General features: G+C 46.6%; 1 protein-coding gene and 1 non-coding gene across 5 annotated transcripts in view; one reads left to right on the top strand and one right to left on the bottom strand.

Annotated features, from left to right (window-relative positions):
• USP4 (ubiquitin specific peptidase 4) overlaps positions 1–11,977 on the bottom strand; it is a 39,712-nt gene extending 27,735 nt beyond the window's left edge. For 2 of the 4 annotated variants that reach the window (XR_011462015.1, XM_070360149.1), the window contains exons 1-6: positions 11,819–11,977; positions 9,921–10,048; positions 5,699–5,829; positions 4,214–4,340; positions 3,474–3,619; positions 3,282–3,343 (exon numbers count right to left, since the gene is read on the bottom strand). Coding sequence is in view for 3 of the 4 variants with exons in the window: in XM_070360149.1 (XP_070216250.1) it covers positions 3,282–3,343; positions 3,474–3,619; positions 4,214–4,340; positions 5,699–5,829; positions 9,921–10,048; positions 11,819–11,919 (695 nt within the window). In the remaining variant the exon portion in view is untranslated. The remainder of the gene's footprint in view (positions 1–3,281; positions 3,344–3,473; positions 3,620–4,213; positions 4,341–5,698; positions 5,830–9,920; positions 10,049–11,818) is intronic. The other 2 variants (XM_005909373.3, XM_005909374.3) reach the window with 1 other exon arrangement.
• Positions 11,978–18,827: 6,850 nt separating this feature from the next.
• On the top strand, positions 18,828–18,930 carry LOC138984827 (U6 spliceosomal RNA). Its single transcript, XR_011462111.1, has one exon. It is a non-coding gene; the product is annotated as a U6 spliceosomal RNA (small nuclear RNA).
• The last annotated feature ends 1,562 nt before the right edge of the window (positions 18,931–20,492 follow it).

The following is a 20,492-nucleotide window of genomic DNA, read 5'->3' as shown; positions in this document are numbered from 1 at the left end:
CATCCAACTCGATTTCCTCCTCTACAGTTTGTGGTGCTGTGTCTTGTTTAAGCAATCTTTGTTTCTCCCGAAGTCCTTGCTTTCCAGTCAAGAGCACACTTTACTAGCTGCACGCCAGTAGATCTGTATGCTGGATTTTACTGCCTGCTCCCTACCGCCACTTCTCCCAAGAGGTTTCCAAGAGGACCTCTGTGTAGAAAACCTTCCAAGGTCATCTTCAGCCAGAGAAAAAATTTACTTTATCCTCACATTTAGATAATAGTGTAGTAGCTTGTAAATTCTAGTTTTAAAGTTATCCTACTTAAACATGAGTTTGAGCAAGCTCCAGGAGATGGTGAAGGACGGGGAAGCCTGTCGTGCTGCAGTCCATGGGGTCACAGTCATACGTGACAGCGACTGAATGACAACAACTTTGATACTGAAAAAGTATTCCTTAGGTCCACAGATGCCACTGGGAAATTTGATATCAATCTGCTTCTCACTCATGACTTTCTCTTTCAAACAGATTTGACATTTTTGCTACATCTCTGTTGTTACATTTCAATCGAACCTGTCTTGGTGTGGGCTTTCTTTTATCTGTCCTGTTTAGCACTCTTTACATTGAAGATGTTTCCTCTTTCGTGATTATGAAAAACTCATGGCCGCTCCTTCTAACGTTTTCTTTCCCTTGCCCATCATTTCCTCTCTGCTCCTGAAATTCCTATTATCTGGACATGGGCAGTTCTACTCCCAGCCTCCATAGTATGCTTTTTTTTTTTAATTTACGTTTGATTCATTTACAATGTAGTGCCAGCATTTTTCTATTATCTTCTACCTCCTTATCCCCTAGAATTCTTCAACCTGAGCTTTCGACTTCTACCTTCAGTCTTCAGCTACATTCCTTCTGCAACTCAACCCCGCCCTGAATTCTTTGTTCCCATGTTACTTCTCTCCTTGTTTCTGTTTCATATACCCATTTCCTCTTTTTCATGAGGATTTTCAGCATTGACTGCGTTCTCCTAAGCAGCTGGGGCTGTGAATTCTGCTCCAACTAGCACCGCCTGTCAATCTATCACTTTCCTTCTATTCTGACTCTGGTTGTCAGCTTCACACTGTGGCTCCCTGTCAGCCTTTGGCCAGGTGAGATCCACCCGTTCTCATTTACCATAGCCCTCCAAGGGGCTCCCAGAGGCAGAGGTGGAATCCAGCATCCCACACGGCTCACCTCAGTCCTGTCACTCCTCTGAGCCCAGCCACAACGAACTCCTGCTGCTCTTCAACCAGGCCCACTCGGCCCCAGGTCTCTGCAGCTGCTGTCACCTCGGCCTCACAAAACTGTCTGCTCAGGAAGCACCCACGCCCTGCTGTTTCCCTTGCCTCCTTCATGACCCTGTTCAAATGGCACCTCAGCGGGGCCTCATTATCATCCCGTTTATGCCCAAAGCCTTAGCACTTGCTCATTTATCTTCCTTGATTTTTTTCCCAGAGTACTTGTAAATCTACAAACATGTGCCTTTCTTATTTTCTGCTCCTTGAGGACAGAAATTTTGTTCCCTTTATTGCTGCATCCCCGGCACCTAGAACAGTGCCTGGCACTACTGGGGGAGCAGTAAGGTGAGCTATGCCTTAGGAATTCTGCTCTGAGCTCATTCAGGACTGGACACCCTCTACCAGGAGACTCTAACGTTAGGGGTGTCTCAGTGAGGCAGTGCTCTTTTCCAAAAGTGGTTTCCCTTCCCTGGAACCTCTTAGGTCTGAGGCTCTGGAAGGAGTAGGGAGACACAACAGGAGGAAGAGAAAAAGACCCAGTAACTGCCAACAGTCTGCCTTGGCCCATACACTTGGGCTCTTTCACTCCAAGCTGTCAGACCTACCTCAGAGACTAGAATCCAAGTACCTTCTGTCTCCTAAGGAGGTTGTCTCAGTTTTTATGTTATTTTCTCTTAGTTCTGTGGCATTTCCAGTTCCAAGAAGGGAGTGAGAAGGCTGCTGGGCTACTGTTACCTGTTTCTTAGGCTGCTGTCACAAATCACCACAAACTTAGTAGCTTAAACAACACAAGTTTATTATCTTATGGTTTTGGAGGTCCGAAGGTCAAAATGATTGTCACCGAGCTAACTCAAGGTATGGGCAGAGCTATGTTCCCTGGTGAAGGCTCTAGGGACTTCCAGAGGCTGCCCAGCTTCCCTGGCTCACGGCCAGTCGACTCTGTCTCACATTTCATTGCTCTGACTCTGCTTCCACCTTCACATCTGACTCTTCTCTGTCTCCCTCTTCTGTTTATAAGGACCTTGTGATTATGCTGGGCCTACCCAGATAATCCAGGATCATCTCCCATCTCAAGATCCTTAATCACATCTGCAAAGTCCCTCCTGCCAGGAACCTAACACATTCATAGGTTCTGGGGATTAGGACATGGACTTTGTCAGGTGGGGGAGGAACACAATCACTATTCTGCATGACACAGCTATTCCGTCATCTTTTCAGGAATTGGGGATCAGAGTTTCTTACACTGAAGTCCATGGCTAAGCTTTAGCGGGGGGTCTATAAAACCCTTGAGATTGTTGGCAAAATGCTGCCTCTTCCTGTGTTTCTCAAGAGAGAGCTCACAGCTTTTGTAAATTTCATAGAAGAGCTATGAGCCCATTACCACAAAACACTCACTGTCCAAAATCTGACTGAGGAAGACAGCAAAGACCAACATCCTCCCAGTAACTACTGGAATACAGACACGATTCCCCAATCTTACAATGTATGAAAAATCCACCACTCCTTTCTGTCCCCTTCTCAGAACATGCATTAACTCCACACCACACAAGAACGTCTCCTGAAGACAGGGGTGCCTGGAGTCCCAGTTTAGTACTAGAGTAATTCCCCCAGGAAGTGACAAGGGCAACTATCAGAAACACTCCCTGGGGTAAAGAGTGGGATGGAATGGAACTATTACCTTTAAGTAGTTAAGACCCTATGTCTGAGCCCTCTCTTCCTCCATCAAAGCCCCTGCCTATAGGTGGAAAAAATAAACGCCCTTGACAGAAACAAAGCCACATCTTGGCAGGGCAGCATCCCCAGATCCCGGCCCCTCCTCTTCCCCATCTCCTCCTCAAAAGCAGAGGCTCAGTGCCTGGTTGACAAGTCTGACAGCTTTCCCTGGGATGGCTGCCCAGCATGCTGGTTACCAAAGGCCAGGATTACAGACTTTGGATACAAAAGCAAATGTTTTCCATCTGGTTTAAATGTTTTTCTTTGGCGTCTCTCTTATACCCGTGTGCCCGGCCACAAGAGAGAACAAGTTCACTTACTTTGATTGCTGGGTCTGCCTTGGCCATGTGCCATCTTCATTTTGGGGCTCAATTACTAGCACCTGAGTGAAAGAGGAAACCATATTAGGAACGTGCAAACCATCTCACTTGCTGACATGCTCAGGACCAAAAAGGTATCTGTCCACACATCCTGGTGGAGCTGTCTGAGGGGGCACGCCTGGGCCCTCCTACCTGACCCTGGTACAGCCCGGCATCCTGCACAGTGTTGTCCAGCTTGCTCAGCTGCTCGTAGGTGTTGCTCATGTATTTGTTCCACAGCCGTGTCTCACGCTCTGCAGGGATGTTGAAGAGCTTCCTCATCTCCTTCTCGATGGTTGCTGGGGACAGGGAGACACATCACTGTGGGCTTTCTCCCGGTGCAAGGACAACAGCCGCCACAGCAAGCTGAGGCTCATCTTCCGTCCTTTTGGACGGTCATGGGATGCTCAGGATCAAAAGATCTGACTGACCTCAGCCCCTTGGTGACTCCTAAGGCCAAACATCTTGCATGGGGCGTCTTTTATACTCAAATACCCAAAGACAGCCCCTAGGCTTCTCATTATTCGATGATGTGGGTCCCCGTTTACAACACAAAAGCAACATGGTATAGTTAGAAAACTAACCTCTGGAACTAAGACAGATTTGGTTTCAAATACTAGGTCTGCCATTTTCTCACTGAGATTTCTTCACCTTTATTACCATACCATACGTTAAGTAAGCAGAGAACATGTGTAGTGCTTCTTACAATATGATTGCCAGGCTTAGCTGTCCACAAGAGAGCCCTGGAAAGCAGGCGCCCAGGTCAGGACAGGTAACCATAATCCGAGACTATCTGGGTAACAAGTCTAAAGAGGGCGCCCCACCTGCCCAGTCATTAGCCACCATGCCCTGCACACTCACTAGCTTCCTGGAATGCCAGCCAGGGGACTCACCGATGGTGTCTGCCTTGCTGAAATGGCAGCTCAGCACGTTGGTGGGGTCACTGTTCTCACAAAGCTTCAGTTCCAGCAAATATACCTCCACCTTGCAGTGCTTGACAAACAGGCCATGTTCTACCACCTGCAAACGAGAGCGCGGGTGAAGGAGCGCTGGCCCCACACCGGACAGTCTGGGGAAGCAACATGGCTCATCAGTGACAAAAGGCAGAGTATATATGACAACGAGTGTGAGCTTTAAAGTCACCGGCGTGTGTCTCAGGAGTGTAAAAATCTTATTTCCAATGGCCCCAGATAGATGAGATGCCTAAGAAGAAATATTTTCAGTGAGCCCAGACTCTTGCATATTCCCATACAGAAAAGCACTAAATTCCTTCACTTGAGATTATGTGGTTTTCCTTTACTTAACAATAATCTTTCAATGTTCAGACTACCTGCCCTTTGTTGCAAAACTTCTCCATAACCTGGCTCCCCAAGCCTCGCCTCCTCAGAGGAAGTCTCTCAGGGTCACTTGAGATACTGTCTCCTGGGGGCTTGAAGTTCTAAAAATTTCCACCAAATAAAACCTAACTCTCAAAGGAAAAAAAAAATCTTATTTCCACTCATTAGGACCAACCAAGAGCATCGTGATGGAACCAGAGCTAACAACAAGAGGGCACAACAGGAAAGTCACTGTTCATCTCTAAGTGGAGATCGTGATGATTCCCCTTGCACGGTCTGTGGAATCAGGGCCTGGAGAACACAGTTAAATCCTTGGGCAGTATGCTCACCACACAGCAGGACTGTCGGCATTAGGGGACACCTGTGAAAGCTGGCCTGCCCCTCACCATTTGATTCCTAACCCCTCTCAGAGTCCCAGGTTTCAGGTTGGAGAAAGAACGTATTCCAGCCCTGAAGAGTGACACTTAGAAGCTTGACCTCAGCACTGCAGCCCTTCCCTGCTCTGCTAAGAAGGGAAACAGCACACCATGCAGAGTGAGAAACACACCCAGTGCCTACTCCTCCACCAGAGGAGATGTCCCCCACGATGGGACAAGCAAACAACTGTGGCAGTCAGGGTGGTGGTATTCTTGTGAGTTCTGGCCACCAGAGGGGTTGACAAGCTGGGTTTCTCTCCCAGGGCCTGCCTTCCCTTAGATATTGTTCTTTTCTCGGCTATTAACACCTGTTTTCCGAGGTACTCAACAATGTGATCAGAGATTCCTAACTACAGGCGGAAGAGCAGTATCAGAAAAGTTAAGTTAAACAAGAAGCAGCACATTACTATGTGTCCATATGCCAAGTGAACTTTCCCTCAAAGAAGCTTCCAGAATGCGATCTCACTGTACTTCTGGACATATCCCAAGCCACTGGGCAGCTGTGATGTTTGGAGGCCTCCATTCAACAGCTTAGGAACGTCTGTACCCCAGGAAAGCAAAAGCAGTCAGTGCCAGGGAGCACTCACGGACACTGACCAGCGGGTGGGACAATGCAGGTACTCACTTTTCTGACAATGGGCTGCTGGCCTTCTACGCAGCCATACCAGTTTAGTAACTTATTCCAGGCCTCTGCTGGGACCAAAACATAGTCCAATTCATCAATTAAATGTTCCTTTAAGGTCTGACTCTCAGGATCTGAAAAAGGAAAACAGCACATAGCTCACTGCTCTTCTCCCCAGAAATGCTTGTTTTACATGATTTTCATCTACTTTTCAGAAACAAGAAAAGTATTTATGGGAACAAGTACAAAACTCCAAAATTCTGTCACTGGCTATAACATAGAGCAGACCTGGATGATTATCTTTAGCTGTGATTTCTGAGCAGTTTGTGAGGAACTTGTATTTCTTCCAAAATTGGAGGGAGAAGGAAAGAAAGAAGAGAAAAACCCCGATTTACATTTTCAAAGTGCATCCAGCTCCACAATTAAAAATGTTTTATTATGAATATTTAACAATATTCTGCTGAATGAAACTGCATTGAAATCAGATATCACCTTTCTTTGAAAGATTTACTAAGCAAGCAAATGAACACGTCAATGAAGTTAAATTTATTTTTACCAAGAGTCATTTACCATTCTTAGTGTCCAAAACTCCAAGACAAAAACTCAGCTGGACACTAGCCATACAGAGAGAGGATTTCTTTAACATGTGAAGCATCCATCTTACACCCCCACATGGAGGCAACTGGGATTCAGAAAAGGACATCCATGGACTTCCTTGGTGGTACACTGCATAGGAATCTGCCTGCCAATGCAGGGGACACGGGTTCCATCCCTGGTCCTGGAAGATTCCACATGCCACCAAGCAACTAAAACCCTCGAGCCACAGTTACTGAGCCTGCGTGCTACAACTACTGAAGCCCAGGTGCCTAGAGCCTGTGCTCTGCAACAAGAGAAGCGACTGCAATGAAAAGCCGGTGCACCACAACAAAGAGTAGTCTCTGCTCACTGCAATGAGAGAAAGCCCATGTGCAGCAAAGAGGACCCAGCACAACCAAAAAAGAAAGAAAAGGACATGCACGGTTTGAAATACACTCTCTTAAGGGAAGCCCACAGGACTGGATCAAGGGAAGACTGACCACCTCCCACCCAGGGAGCGCCCCTGCTAAGCCTGTGCACATCAGCACCCACTCCCGCAACAGTGCCACTATTCTCTCCCAGACAAGCGAAGCCACACAGCCAGGGGAGCAGACAGTGCCCACAATGGTGTAACTCACCTGTACAAGGCAGGCAATGTTAAAAATAAAAGCCAAAAGCAGCACTCACAAGATGACCAGGGCTTCCTATCTGGTTCACCTTTGCCTCTGTCATTTCCAAGGAAAAAGGAAAGACACTAAATAGCCTTGGAGAACAGGAATCCCAAAGTGAGAAGGATGCATGGATAAACAAAATGCTGTGTATAAGCACAGTGGTGTATCATTTAACCTTTAAAAAGAAAGAAATTCTGACAGGCCATAATATGGATAAACCTTGAGGACCTTATGCTGAATGCAAAAAGCTGGTCAGAGACAGACAAATACTGTATGACTCCACTTATACTAGGAATGAAGAGTAATCAGAGACAAAAAGTACAATGATGGCTGCCAGGGTCTGGGAGAAAGGAGACTGGAACTACTGTCTAATGGGTATGGAGATTCAGTTGCTGCTATTTTGACATTTGTATTTATTTCTTTAGGACATGCTGGGTCTTCACTGTGGTGTGCGGGCTCTCGCTACTCCATGCGTGCTTGGTTGTGGCATGTGGGATCTAGTTCCCTGGCCAGGGATTGCACCCAGACCCCTTGCTTTGGGAACGCAGAGTCTTAGGCACTGAACCACCAGGGAAGTTGTGAGATTCAGTTTTACAAAATAAAAAAGTTCTGGAGATTGGCTTCACACCAATGTAAATATACTTTATACTACTCAACACTTAAAAATATTTACATAGTACAACTTTCCTGATGGTCTGGTGATTGAGACTCTGCACTTACACTGCAGGGAGCACAGATTCAACTCCTGGTCAAGGAACTAAGTCCCCATATGTCACAAGGCAAGGCCAAAATAACAGTAACAATAAAATAAATTTAGATGGTAAGTTTTATGTGTATTTCACCATAATTTAAAAGGGAAAAAAAAAGTGGCTCCTCACTGATGAGCCAACTGTTTTCCACAGCAGCTCTGGCACAATTATTCACACTGACAGATCATACGTTTTCTATTCAGCAACAGAAGGATGATCCAGGAGGAGTACTTGAAACGAAAGCTTCACACCTCAACTCCAAGGTCTTCTCTGATTTGCAAATTAAAACTCACGAACGTTCTTCACCAATCTTACCTGGAGACATATACCTTCTTCATTTCTAACACTAAAACTATGCAGGTCTGGCTACCCATGCTGTGCCCAACAGCAGCCACAGACCTTTAAAGGTGGGAAAGGAGCCAAGAGCTTTTAGCATCATTAACCCCAAGTACATCAGTTCTACAGGGCTTTCTCCTCTGAGGCTCAGTGACGATTTTCTCAAACATGTCATTCTTATGACACTCAAGGCAAACACAGGACCTTAACTGGAATTTTCAATACAGTTCATCATTTTTACTTAAAATTGCATCAGTCAAAGGGCATCATAGTAAAAAGCACACAGGGGTTTTGCAATAAGGACTGAGCCTTTGCAAATTTCTTCAACAGAGCAAATAAAGGGGAAAAAATGAGAGCACAACTTGGTCTTGGCATAAGGGTTCCCTCATATATACAGGAGGGGCAGAAGTGGAAAATGAGAGAGGAAATGAGCAGACTGCATTAGTGAGGATATGCCCTACCCACTCCTTCCCACTCCTTCAAGAGCCCCTTCTATAGAGGCAACTCCCATGACCGTAGGCGGCAGGCAGCCAGACTGGGACTGGCAGGTGACTGAGAGTCCAAGAGCTAAGAGGGCGGCCCTCATTGGCTAGAGATAGGCCATTCCTGCTCTGTCAATGTTCCAGGGTCTGAACGGAATGTACTTCTCGCCTCCCAAGCACACAACAAATGTTTCCAGCCTAATCCAGTGACATCGAATTGAAAGACAACAGAAGAAATGCTTGCCCTCAGCTGAAGGTCATAGCAAATGACTTGAGGGTCCCTCCAGCTCTAGGATTCTCAACACCAATACTATTAAGAGCCTTAAGTGGGATGGGAGGTGGGATGGAGGTTCAAAGGGGAGGGGACATATGTATACTTATGGCTGATTCATGCTGATGTATGGCAGAAACCGATACAATATTATAAAGCAGTATCTTTCAATTAAAAAAAATTTTTTCTAAGCCTTAAGAATTCTCCTTCTCAAATAAAGATGGAAATGAACAAAGTGCAAATACAATACAATGATCCTTTGGGGCAACTTCATGGTATACTTCCACCTACAACAGGAAGAAAAGCCTGTAACATTACTATGTCATTCATATCTCCCAAAAAATAAGGTATACACTGAAGCACTGCTCGTTTTTTTAAAACACCCAGGATGGTGTTAGGTACCTGAATCAAGCCTCATGCACCGTCTGCCTTCCTGCTGCCTTGACTGTGGGCCCAGGCAACAGATCATCTGTCATGCTCGCACGGGAGTCTAAAAGCAAGGCAGAAAAAAGGCCGAGGAAAGGCCAACTGCCGTTTCTATGCATCCAAAGGCGCAAGCCAAGCTCGGCCATGTCATACTTCACTTTTTCAGTCACTTCTTCCATGACGAGCTGGTCTGTGTTCCTAACTCTACTAAACTTCCACCTCCCCTCACACTACTTCTCTGACAAACACGGCCACCACAGCAATGCCTGATGAATGTTGTCAGGTCTACAATTTGTCCCACTGCAAAGGTAACAGAAAATTCTGGTTCCTAAATTTCAGATTCCAGATGCAGTTTCAAAATAATATCCTGTTTCTTTCCATTCAATATAGTAATCTCAAATCTCTAGCAGAACTTGAAAAAAAGAAATGATAAAGAGGGACAGGCAGACATTCCTCCAGACATTCCTCACTAGGACATTTCTGCTTTTACTAAAAGGAGTTAATTCAGGAAAAAAGCAGCTTCACTTCTCTGTGAGGGCCTGCAAACACTTCTGCTATAGGCCCAAGTCAAGGCCCCTTGTTTCTATCCTCTCACAGTAAGAAAGTCAGGTTCATGATACCTGTGGCAAACAGGTATGAACACAGCCTCAGGCCACCATGACCTCAGCTGACCCCAGTGGACACTGCAGTTAGAAAAGCAACAGGGTACTGTACCTGAAAAGAGGCCGGAGTTATCTATCGGGCCAGGATACAGATTCTGCTCACCCACATCGTACACATCCCAGCTGTCGAAGCCCACGTACTTCTTCCACTGCTTGAACCACCGGCTGTCAATAAGATACCTAGAGACAGACAAAGGGACTGTACCCGAAAACCTGAGGTTCTACGTTTCTGCAGCTGCTCCCTACATTTTTTAGGGTCCTTCCACTTGGGGAACAAGCAATCCCTACTAAAAAAACACACTCTCAAGAGCAGGAGCAGGCCAGGCCCTCTTGGGCCTGGAACAGAAAGCCTGGCCCAGGGGATGCACTGACTAAGTGAAACGGCTGTTAAAAGAATAAGTAAAAGGAAGGAAATGGCTAGCTTCAAAAATGCTTGTTTAAAGAAATTCTTTCTATGGGGAAAACCTTATTTGCTAATGACCATGTCATTACTTTCATAATGATCTTTACAGAGGTCCTTGTCCAGGCAGACAGTTTGGATACACTGCTTTGCTTCATGTGAAGAGCATTAAACCAATTTTCTTTCTAAAAATAAGGTAACAACATAACACACTTCAGTTTTCCTTTGAGGACCAAACGTGTGTGTGTGTGTGTGTGTATATATAAATATTATGTATATATACAGACACGTGCACATATATACATACAGACTTACATAGATATATACACACATATATACATACAATGTCGTGGTGTGTTTATCTTATCAAAAAGCATTATGTTGACCTGGTTATATTTTAAAAGTATCATCATGCTGTTTTATTAATACAATTAAGACAGAAGGAGGGGGAAACCTCTGTAGGGGAACAAAGCATAACAATTACATTGGTGAGTCCTTCAAATTTTATAACCAACACACTTCAGAGACCAGCCAGCTTCCCTGAGGCCACAAGGATCCATAAATATATCCACATCTCTAAAATGCTCTCTTCTCTCCGAACACTTTTACTGTGTGATTTTAGTCTATCTGAAACCTCCTCTGCTTCTGCTGACTATTCTTCACGTGTCACCACGATTCGGGATATCAAGTACTTCTGCCTCCTCTGCCTATCACAGCTTGGCCAGCTCAAGGACACTGTAACGACTGAATTCCTAGTTTCTCTTCCCTGTTCAATTTCTCTGTCACTGTAATACAGCCATTATCACCACCACCATCGTTTCTTAAAAAAGGGTTGCTCAACCACATTCAGTGCAACGCCAAGCCCCAGTTTCTGTTTCCACACAATAATAACACCCAGGAATCTCTTCACTAGCGGAAGTACTGTCCCTGGTACTAGATAATTTATTAAGAAAAACTTACTCAGACTTGCTCGACTAGGCTCTAGGCTAACCCGCCTCTTTCACTCCCGAAACGCTGCTGCCATTATTTTTAACATTTGCTACCAAAATAACCTGGGACTCTCAGACAATTGTTCAGCTACTGACCTTGACGTCTGTCCAGCAGCTTACAAGTTACAGAGTATCTACTTATCTACACCTCAAGCACCTGAGGGCGAGGGCACCAAATATCGTTATCTTGATCTTAAAAATAAGAAGCCAGGGTCTCTGAAGTGTGAACGCCTTCGCCCAAAATCACAAAGTGAATTCTCAAAGGTAAAGGACTCTCCTCAACCGCAAGGTCCCCGGGAGTACTCCCCTTCTTTCCATCTCGTAGCCCCAGCCTCCGCTGGATACGCCCCCTGGGGCTCCAAGAAGACCGGACGACCCTCAGCTCCACCCACGCTTTCATCCAGTGCTCTCTTCCCTAAGGGGCGGGAGTCCAGCCACTCTCAGAGTCACCAACATCTGCCCTGCCCAGCCTCTAGCCAAGCCGGGCAAGAGGGGCCGGGCCTGAACACCCGAGCGCCGGCCCCTGGCCCAGTGGGGCAGAAAGGCGGGCCCGGCGCTCACCACTGCGCCCCTCGCTGGAGAGTGGTCCTCATCAAGGCCCCGAGCTCGGATTTCTGGGTCTCCGCATCCGGTCGCTCACGGTACCCTCCGCCTTCCGCCATCTCGTCCGCGGCCCCAGCCCAGCCGGCCCGGACATCCGCCTCGCGCACAGCGTGCTGTGGACCGCGCCCACGCGCGCACGCACGCACTCACGTGCGCGCACGCAAGCCTCTCCTCTTGCGGCGGCCGGGGCCGCCGGCCCGCCCCTTGCTTTCCCCCACCCCTAACGGCGCACCACCGCAACCCCCACCCGCCCCGGACTCCTCCGCGCGTGCGCAGTGGAGCCGGGAGCGGGGCCGGAAGAGGAGGCGGGCGTCGGGAAAGAGCTGCAGTGTTCTCAGCCAGGCAGGCGTCGCGGAGCCGGCGCCGTCCGGCACACCTTTTTGAGTCCAGCCCGGCGATCTCGAGGAGTCACACCACAGGCTCCACGACCCTTCGGGTACCTCTTCTGGCCTGCGGGGTTATCCTGGTCTTAAATCAACGCAGCGCCAGGTGCGAGGAGTCCTGAAACTAGATTTTCTTGTTTTCACTCCAGCCATTCCGCTTTCAGCGGAGACCTCAGGCGAGCCCTTATCTGCCCAAACGTGAACTCCTGATCCCTGTCCGGCAGGCGCTGCGGGAATATTCTCAATCATCTCTGTCTGAACCCCAGAATCACTTGGCCCAGGCCGAATTCCACAAGCCCTCCAATGAGCTACCTACTTTATCGGGCAGGCAAGCAGCCACAGGGGGGCGATAGCAACGGGGGTGGGAGGAGCGGTCAAGGTATATTCTCCACATCAGGTACCCAGGCTGCTGCTTTGTTGTTGCAACAAAGTGCAATAGCCTGAACACGTTATGGCTCCCACTCGACCGTGCCTACAAGAAACACAGCCCTCCTTCTGGAGGGCTAGACTATATGTGTCTAGCACCTCCTGCCCTCAGAAAAATTAGACAAATATGACTCAGTACCTGCCTTTATCCAGTAATCCCTTTTTTTTTTTTTAGTTCTGCCAGTTTATTGCTACCAACCCATCACCCTCCACCCTCATGCACACATGCTCAGTCATGTAACCCCATGGACTGCAGCCCGTCAAGCTCCTCTGTCCATGGACTTTTCCAGGCAAGAATACTGCAGTGGGTTGCCATTTCCTTCTCCAGATCCCCATTTTTTTATGCACCAGGGGCCTATTTCGTGGAAGAACTGTTTTCTTGAGGTGGGAGGCGGAGTGTTGGGTGGCCTTGGGGAAGATTCAAGCGCATTACATTTCTTGTGCCCTTTATTGTTTTTACACCAGCTCCACCTCAGACAGTCAGACATTAGATCGCAGAGGATGAAGACCCCTGCTTTACCCAATCTAATAGAGAAGAGGAGCTATTCCACAAATAAGCACCAAGTCAAGTAGTGTGTGATAAGCACCATTAAAGGGTATAAATCAAAGACTGAGACCCCAAGCTGTGAAACGGAGCCTTTCACTTGAGTACCTTTTGAGTGTGATCTTGAAAGCATAGAAATGATGGTGCATGTTAAAGGGGAGGAGACTAAAGGGGTTAAAGGAAATTTCTGGAACAAGCAGGGAAACTCATAGAGTGAAGATTAGGCCAGTTGAGCTGGACACAGACTACTGAAAGGGCCTGAGATCTCTGGCTAGAAGGGAGGCTGGTCCCATATATCCTACATACAGATATTGTAGGAGGTTTGAGAACAGAGAGAAATAGCTGAGGGTACTTTGCACAGAGGTACAGCCCACAGTAGGTCTGGTACAGCCCAGACCTACTAAGAACCCTTTGGAAAGACGTCTGTGAGGAAAGAGAAAAAACAGGTGCAGAAGAAAGAACTGGCCTGGTGAAGTTGAGGTAGGTCATTTGAACAGAATTACTACTTTTTTTAGGTTGAGTTTTGGCTAATTGAAATTAATATATTAAGCACTATCTGCTAACAGAGGCCCCTTGGCAGCTGGGTAGATAGTGGGGCAAGGTAATTTGGAATTAAAACTGCCTTGAGGGACTTCCTTTGTGGTCCCGTGGTTAAGACTTTGAACTCCCGATGTAGGGGGACCGGGTTCAATCCCTAATCAGGGAACTACATGCCACATGCCACAACTCGGACCCATAGCAGCCAAATAAATAAATAATAATTGTAAGAAATGCCTTGAATAACTACATAGCAGTTAATCCCATGTGCATAAGAATTACCATCAAATGATGATAATTCTACATCTCGATCTTGACACCCCCAAGTGCCTGTCTGTGGAAATTCTTTTAAATTGTTAAAGTTGTTAACAAACTAGAACCACTGCTTTTAGTCCTATTTATGGAAAATGAAAGCTGGGTTAATGGGCATGACTGAACCTACATTACAGTGTCTGCTTCCCTCTTCCTTTTTTAGCAGTTCCTCCTATACCATTTATGGCATGGGTCAGATTCTTAAGGAAGTAGGACAAGTCAGCACCACTAGAAAGGGGGACAAAACCTAATTATAAAAATGAAAACTTTGGAAAATCTTTTTTGAGCCTGGATCTCTTCAATGCTATTCAGTAGCTGTGAAAAAAAAAAAAAAAAAAAACACTAATTATGAGTAGTTCCTAAAAATTTATGTTCAAATAACCAAGTGTTGTAAGTTAAAATGCAGGGAATAAAGTGACATTTCATAAGCAGAAGATCACCATTGTTTCTAAAGTTTTCAAACTTTCATAGTGCGTTTGATTATTACACATTAAAAACAGAACTAGAAACCATGAACATTGGCGTGCATGTTCCTGCTATTGTGGGAGTGACCCACGGATTTGGGAGGGAAGGAGTTGAGTAATTCAACTCAGGACACACCCTGGCCCCAGGACTGGATTCTCTGTTGGGCCGTTTCCCCTAGGGGAGGGGTATAGGCCTGGTAGGCCCCTCTGTTGGCCCGGTAACCAAACCTCAGAACTGAACAACTCACCCATTGCCATGGGACCTTGGAGCACAACAACAGGAAGGAAAGCAGGAAAGGGAACTAGAGGGAACAGGCCTGACTGACTGGTCACATACCCGCGGTCTTGGATGGGGATGATCTAATTGAGGGTTTGTAATGTCTGGGTGTGTAAACTTTAAGCTTTATTTGGTTTCAAATCATAAAGTCCTTTCCTTGGCTGGTGCTATGGCTTACTCTAAACCTCCTCCCCAGTCACCCTTGGTCTACACCTGCCTAGCAGTCACAGAGCACGTGTGGCTGTATTCACAAATATTGAGCACCTTTGGATTAGAGGTGGCATCAGGAGAGAAGTATTTTTTGTTTCCTCCTTGCCTGTGCTTTTTTTTTTTTTGCCTGCTTTTTTAGCTTGCCTGGGGACAGTGAAAAAGAGAAAGGCTCTAGAGATACATTTTAGAAGAATTAAATGTCTTATCAGTGACACTATCACCTCTGTGGTATAAGGGGTAGATTTACTGGGGGAGGGTGATGTTTCCAGGGTGGCTCAGTGGTAAAGGATATGCCTGCCAGTACAGGAGATGTGGGAGACATGGGTTCCATCCCTGGGTTGAGAGGATCCCCTGGAAAAGGAAATGGTAACCCTCTCCAGTATTCTTGCCTGGAAAATTCCAAGGGCAGAGGAGCTTGGTGGGCTGCAGTCCATGGGGGTCACAAATCGCTGGACCCAACTGAGCAACTGAACACATACACCGAGGAAGGTAACAGAGGCAAAAAACTGAAGGAATCTCACAGAGGATGTGGGGTCATTTTTTCCCATGTTGGAGACTCATGCTGTTGCACAGATTCCATTCTGGTTATGCCCCTGTCAATAGGCAGCCCTGATTGGGCAAGGAAGGTGTTGCACCCTGGGCCTGGGTGTGGCAGTGCCTTCTCTTCCTGCTTGAATTCTGTTACCATCAATATCTGAACCTTAAAAAAGTATTTAGGTATTAATTGTGTGTGTTTGCCCTTTGCACAGAGCAAATTCTCAGTAGGCATTTCTTGGGTGAATGAATGAAAGAATTATCCAGATAGTAGTCATTTTTTCCTTTGAGTAATAGTCTATTATGTACTAACAGCCCCTACCCTCCAGGGGTTCACAGCCATCGTGGCTGGGGAAGATGTTTTCACGTGTAATTATAGTGCATTGTGTGATAAAAGTGCCGGGGGGGGGGAAGTGCTAGGGGAACATGAAGGGTGATGCTGTAGACACTTGCCTAGGAAGAAAATAATGTAATATAAGCAACTGGTGTAGGAAACAAAGGTATGCTTAACATCCCTCCTGGCCTCTGAGGATGCATAGTGAGTCTGCCAAGAAATCCTCAGGGGCCAGGGCTTCTTTATTTTTCATTTTTGGACAGACCAAAGAAAAGATATTATTCTTTTCTCTAAACAATTTAAGTCCATTTCTCATCTGGTCACCTTTTGTTTATTAGATGCCAGTTGAACCATATGTTAAGACTAAGAAGTAGAGGATATTTGCTGGATGATATGAGCCATTGGGCATTTAATGAGGGAAATTTCTGTGGAAATAAAATAACTACAAACCTTAAAAAAAAATTAAAAAAAATTTTTTTTAGAGAGCTTAGGAATAGGCTGTTTTATTTTATTTATTTTTTGAACCACGCCTTGGGGCATGTGGGATCTTAATTCTCTGATCAGTGATGGATCGAACCTACACCGCCTACATTGGAACAACAGAGTCTTAACCACTGGAGACCGCTAGGGAAGTCCCAGACCAGGGCTTCTTTAGATTCATACACAGGTACCCAGGCACAGTCACAAGCTGGGGACAGAGGCCGGGGCAACAGATAGGCAGGACTGTAGGACGCCATCCAAGGTGGGCTGCATGTGTGCCTGGATACTGCCTGACCCTAGGCAGTTGGATTAAGTGCGCCTGTTCTTGGGTCTCCTGTCTTGGCCTTGCTGGCCACGGCTACCCTAGACCTGGCAGGGGTGCTGGGAATAGGATTTCTGTCTGCAGGATGAATGACGGCAAGGCTGCTGGACCTCTGCCCAGTACATCACTGTCATGTCCTGTCAGTTTCAATGCTTCTGGATGCAACTTACAGAATGCCCACCACCAAGTGACCCACCTGGTGATTTTGTTTTTGCTTTTTCACGTGACAGGTCTGGAGTTGAGCTCTTGGGTAGGTCAAAGCTGAAGGATGTCCGATCTCAAGTCGGCTTCCCTGTTACCCTCAGGGCCAGGGCCCATGAGCCCTCACTCCTTGGGCAAGAACCTCTCTCATCTGAGCTCCCACTTCCCAGTCCAGCAGTTCCCGATGCCCAGTAACTTGCTGAGCAGCGCCAGCTGGGTTTTATTTTAGTGCCAGCACAGGTGTGTCACACCTCTATGAAAGCACGCTCTTCCAGCCTATTTGGTGACCATAGTAACAAAAACCTGCCAAATTTGGAGTACTGGACCTGGATCCCTGTTCAGTCTTTATAAATCCATGCCATGGATGGATTTATTTCTCCTGGGGAAATTGTTAGCCGGTATTTTTCACTCAGTATTACCCCAAAGTTAAAACTTATGAGAGGGACTTCCCTGGTGGTCCAGTGGTTAAGACTCTGTGCTTCCAATTCAGGGGACACAGGGTGGATCCCTAATCTGGGAACTAAGATCCTGCATGCTGCAGGGTGTGTTTCCCCCCCCCCCAAAAAAAAAAAAAATAAGAGAAAAGATTGATCAGGCCAGGAATGCCTCTCTGAAAATAAACTTGTTTTAAGTGTTGTCCGTTAAACTCCATGGAGACCGAAGAAGGAAGTCATCTGATAAAGGGCTAATTGTGCAAGAAGGGCCTGACCAAATGGGTTGTATCAGATTTTGTTTTTTCAGCTTTGCTGGGGTATAGTTGACAAATCTGTAAACTATTTACTATTTAAACTATTTACTGTGTACGTAATGGTGCAATATACACATACGTGATTTATCAGATTTAATGTTTAAAAAGTTTAAACTAGCCTTTCTGGAAGAGCTTCTGAAATGGAGGCTTCTGAACCTGTTGCATAACAGCAGGGCCCAGCCCTTCTCGGAAGACCTGTGGACTCAGTTCTGCTGCCCGCTCCCAGATCAGGCAGTGTCCCAGAGGCAGTACTACCTCAGGCAGACTTGCTGGGATTCCTTCACTTTTACTTGTTAATTCGAGCTGCTGATTCATAATGGGGTGGAGTGGGTACAGGTCCCAGCCAGTAGCAGTAGGGTGGTGTGTGTTTTCGGGGAAGAGGTCTAGTTTATGCGAAGAAAGATGAACCCTTAGTGGAGCTTTAAACTGAGTCTTCCTGAAAAAGAGAGAGTTGGAAAAGACAGTTAAAGGAGGCGGGCAACTTCCAAGTCTGAGGAGGAGTAGTCACCAGCCAGGCTGCGTCAGCTACATGGGGGGATCTCAGAAGTTCCTTTCTCTTAGAGCTCAAGGCATAAACTGAAGAAGAAAAAAAAGTAGGTGATGAGGGGTGAGTCACTGGGCACCCAGACTCTCACCCTCTGAGGTGAGACAAGTCATTCACAGATGTCATCAAGTCTTGGTTCTAAGAGGGGCACAGATAGGGTGGGGTCTAAATGGGCAATGGAACTTGGCCTTTGGTCACCTCAGAGGGGACTCAAAATCTGAGGTGGAGGGGATTTCCCTAGCAGTTTAGTGGTGAAGACTCCGTGCTTCCAATGCCAGGAACACAGGTTTCATCCCAGGTTGGGCAACTAAGATCCCACACGCTATGTGGAGCAGCCAAAAAGTAAAAAAAAAAAGCTGAGGTGGAGAGGCCTTGAAGCCAGAGGGAGGTGGTAGGCCTGTTGATGGAGGAAGAGGGAGCCAGAACAGTTACTGCCCTTAATGAACTAAGGGCAGACGGAGGGGGAGAACAGCAGCAAAGCTTTCTGCTTAGGGTTGGAAGAGAAGTTCTTCAGAGTTGATTCCAACACAGCAGGGACTTGAGTCACTGATGTGACCATGAACACTGGGACCCCAGAATCTCTGGACCACATTCTGGAGTGATAAACGAAGTATCTGGGTGCTTGTCTGTCCAAACAGAAGCTTCATTGCAATGCTCACTTCGGGAGCAGATATACTCCAATTGCAGTGATAAGAGATTAGCATGACCTCTGTGCAAGGATGACATACAAATTCGAGAAGCGGTCCGTATTTTAAAAAAAAAATTGAAAAAAATATAGAAGCAGCTTCACTGTGTATACCCCTGCAGAGTCCCTTGTGCAGTGATAGGAAGTGGCTCCAGATCTGTCTGTCTCAAGAGATTACTGACAGCAGGGACCACAGATAGAGGGGCTGGAACTGAGCCACACCTGGGAAATGGCAGCTGGCCTCCAAGATATGCCCGGCCCTGAGCCTGGCTTTGAAATTGCAACTGCTGGGCAGGGTCAGAGCAACCAACTGTGTACTCTGTTGACTACCTGAGTGGCAGCAACCAGTAAGCACAGCTTCAGAGCAGACAGAAGCGCTGGGTAGACCTATGCAAAGATCTAGCAGTGTTCTGGGGAAAGTTATGTCACATGAGCTACCAACTGTGTAAAGTAGACTTATATGGTCCTAACACCTGGAGAAGCTATTACCAAAAACAGGACTGGCTGCCTGATGGGCATAGAAGTACCTACTTCTTTTATGTCTGCACTAGATCTCAGTTGTGGCACATGGGATCCTTAGTTGTAGCACCTGGGTTCTAGTTCCCTGACCAGAGACTGTACACTGGCCCCCAAGTTGGGAGCTTGGAGTCTTAGCCACTGAAACACTAGGGAAGTCTCTGGCATCCAGAAGAAGAGTTTTACTGGGAGGTGACCTTACCTGGGAGGTCAATGGGCAAGGACTCAGGAGGCAAGACTCAAATCCGTGTCCCTAATCCAAAATCACTGCAAATGATGACTGCAGCCATGAAATTAAAAGACGCTTACTCCTTGAAGAAAAGTTATGACCAACCTAGACAGCATATTAAAAAGCAGAGACCTTACCTTGTCAACAAAGGTCTGTCTAGTCAAAGCTATGGTTTTTCCAGTAGTCATGTATGGATATGAGAGTTGGACTATAAAGAAAGCTGAGCGCAGAATTGATGCTTTTAAACTGTGGTGTTGGAGAACTCTTGAGAGTCCCTTGGACTGCAAGGAGATCCAACCAGTCCATCCTAAAGGAAATCAGTCCTGAATATTCACTGGAAGGACTGATGCTGAAGCTGAAACTCCAATACTTTGGCCACCTGATGCAAAGAACTGACTCATTGGAAAAGACCCTGATGCTGGGAAAGATTGAAGGTGGGAAGAGCAGGGGATGACAGAGGATGAGATGGCTGGATGGCATGACCAACTCGATGGACATGAGTTTGAGTAAACTCTGGCAGTTGGTGATGGACAGGGAGGCCTGGCATGCTGCAGTCCATGGGGTCGCAAAGAGTTGGACACCACTAAACTGAACTGAATCTGGAGTTTGATCAAACTTTATTGAGTTAGGGGAGGATGGGTTAGTATGCAGAAGCGCTAGTGTGGCAGGTTTTGATTGGAGGGCATTAGAACTTGGCCATTTAAGGTATGGTCTTCCTGGACAATGGACCTTTCACTTTTCAAAGTGTTCAGGTTATGGTTATGTCCAGGTTCTTTTGATTCTATGTCAGGGAGGAGGGGTGGAGGTGGAGAAACTTTGATTTCAGGCATTATTAGAGGTTAAAAATTTTCTCCTCTGCACACGCTCTGGGCTGCATTTGTGGTTT

Source organism: Bos mutus, chromosome 22 (genome assembly GCF_027580195.1).
Source record: "Bos mutus isolate GX-2022 chromosome 22, NWIPB_WYAK_1.1, whole genome shotgun sequence".
Taxonomy (NCBI): domain Eukaryota; kingdom Metazoa; phylum Chordata; class Mammalia; order Artiodactyla; family Bovidae; genus Bos; species Bos mutus.
Note: the sequence above shows the minus strand (reverse complement) of the source record. Positions and strands in the feature narration are given on the sequence as shown.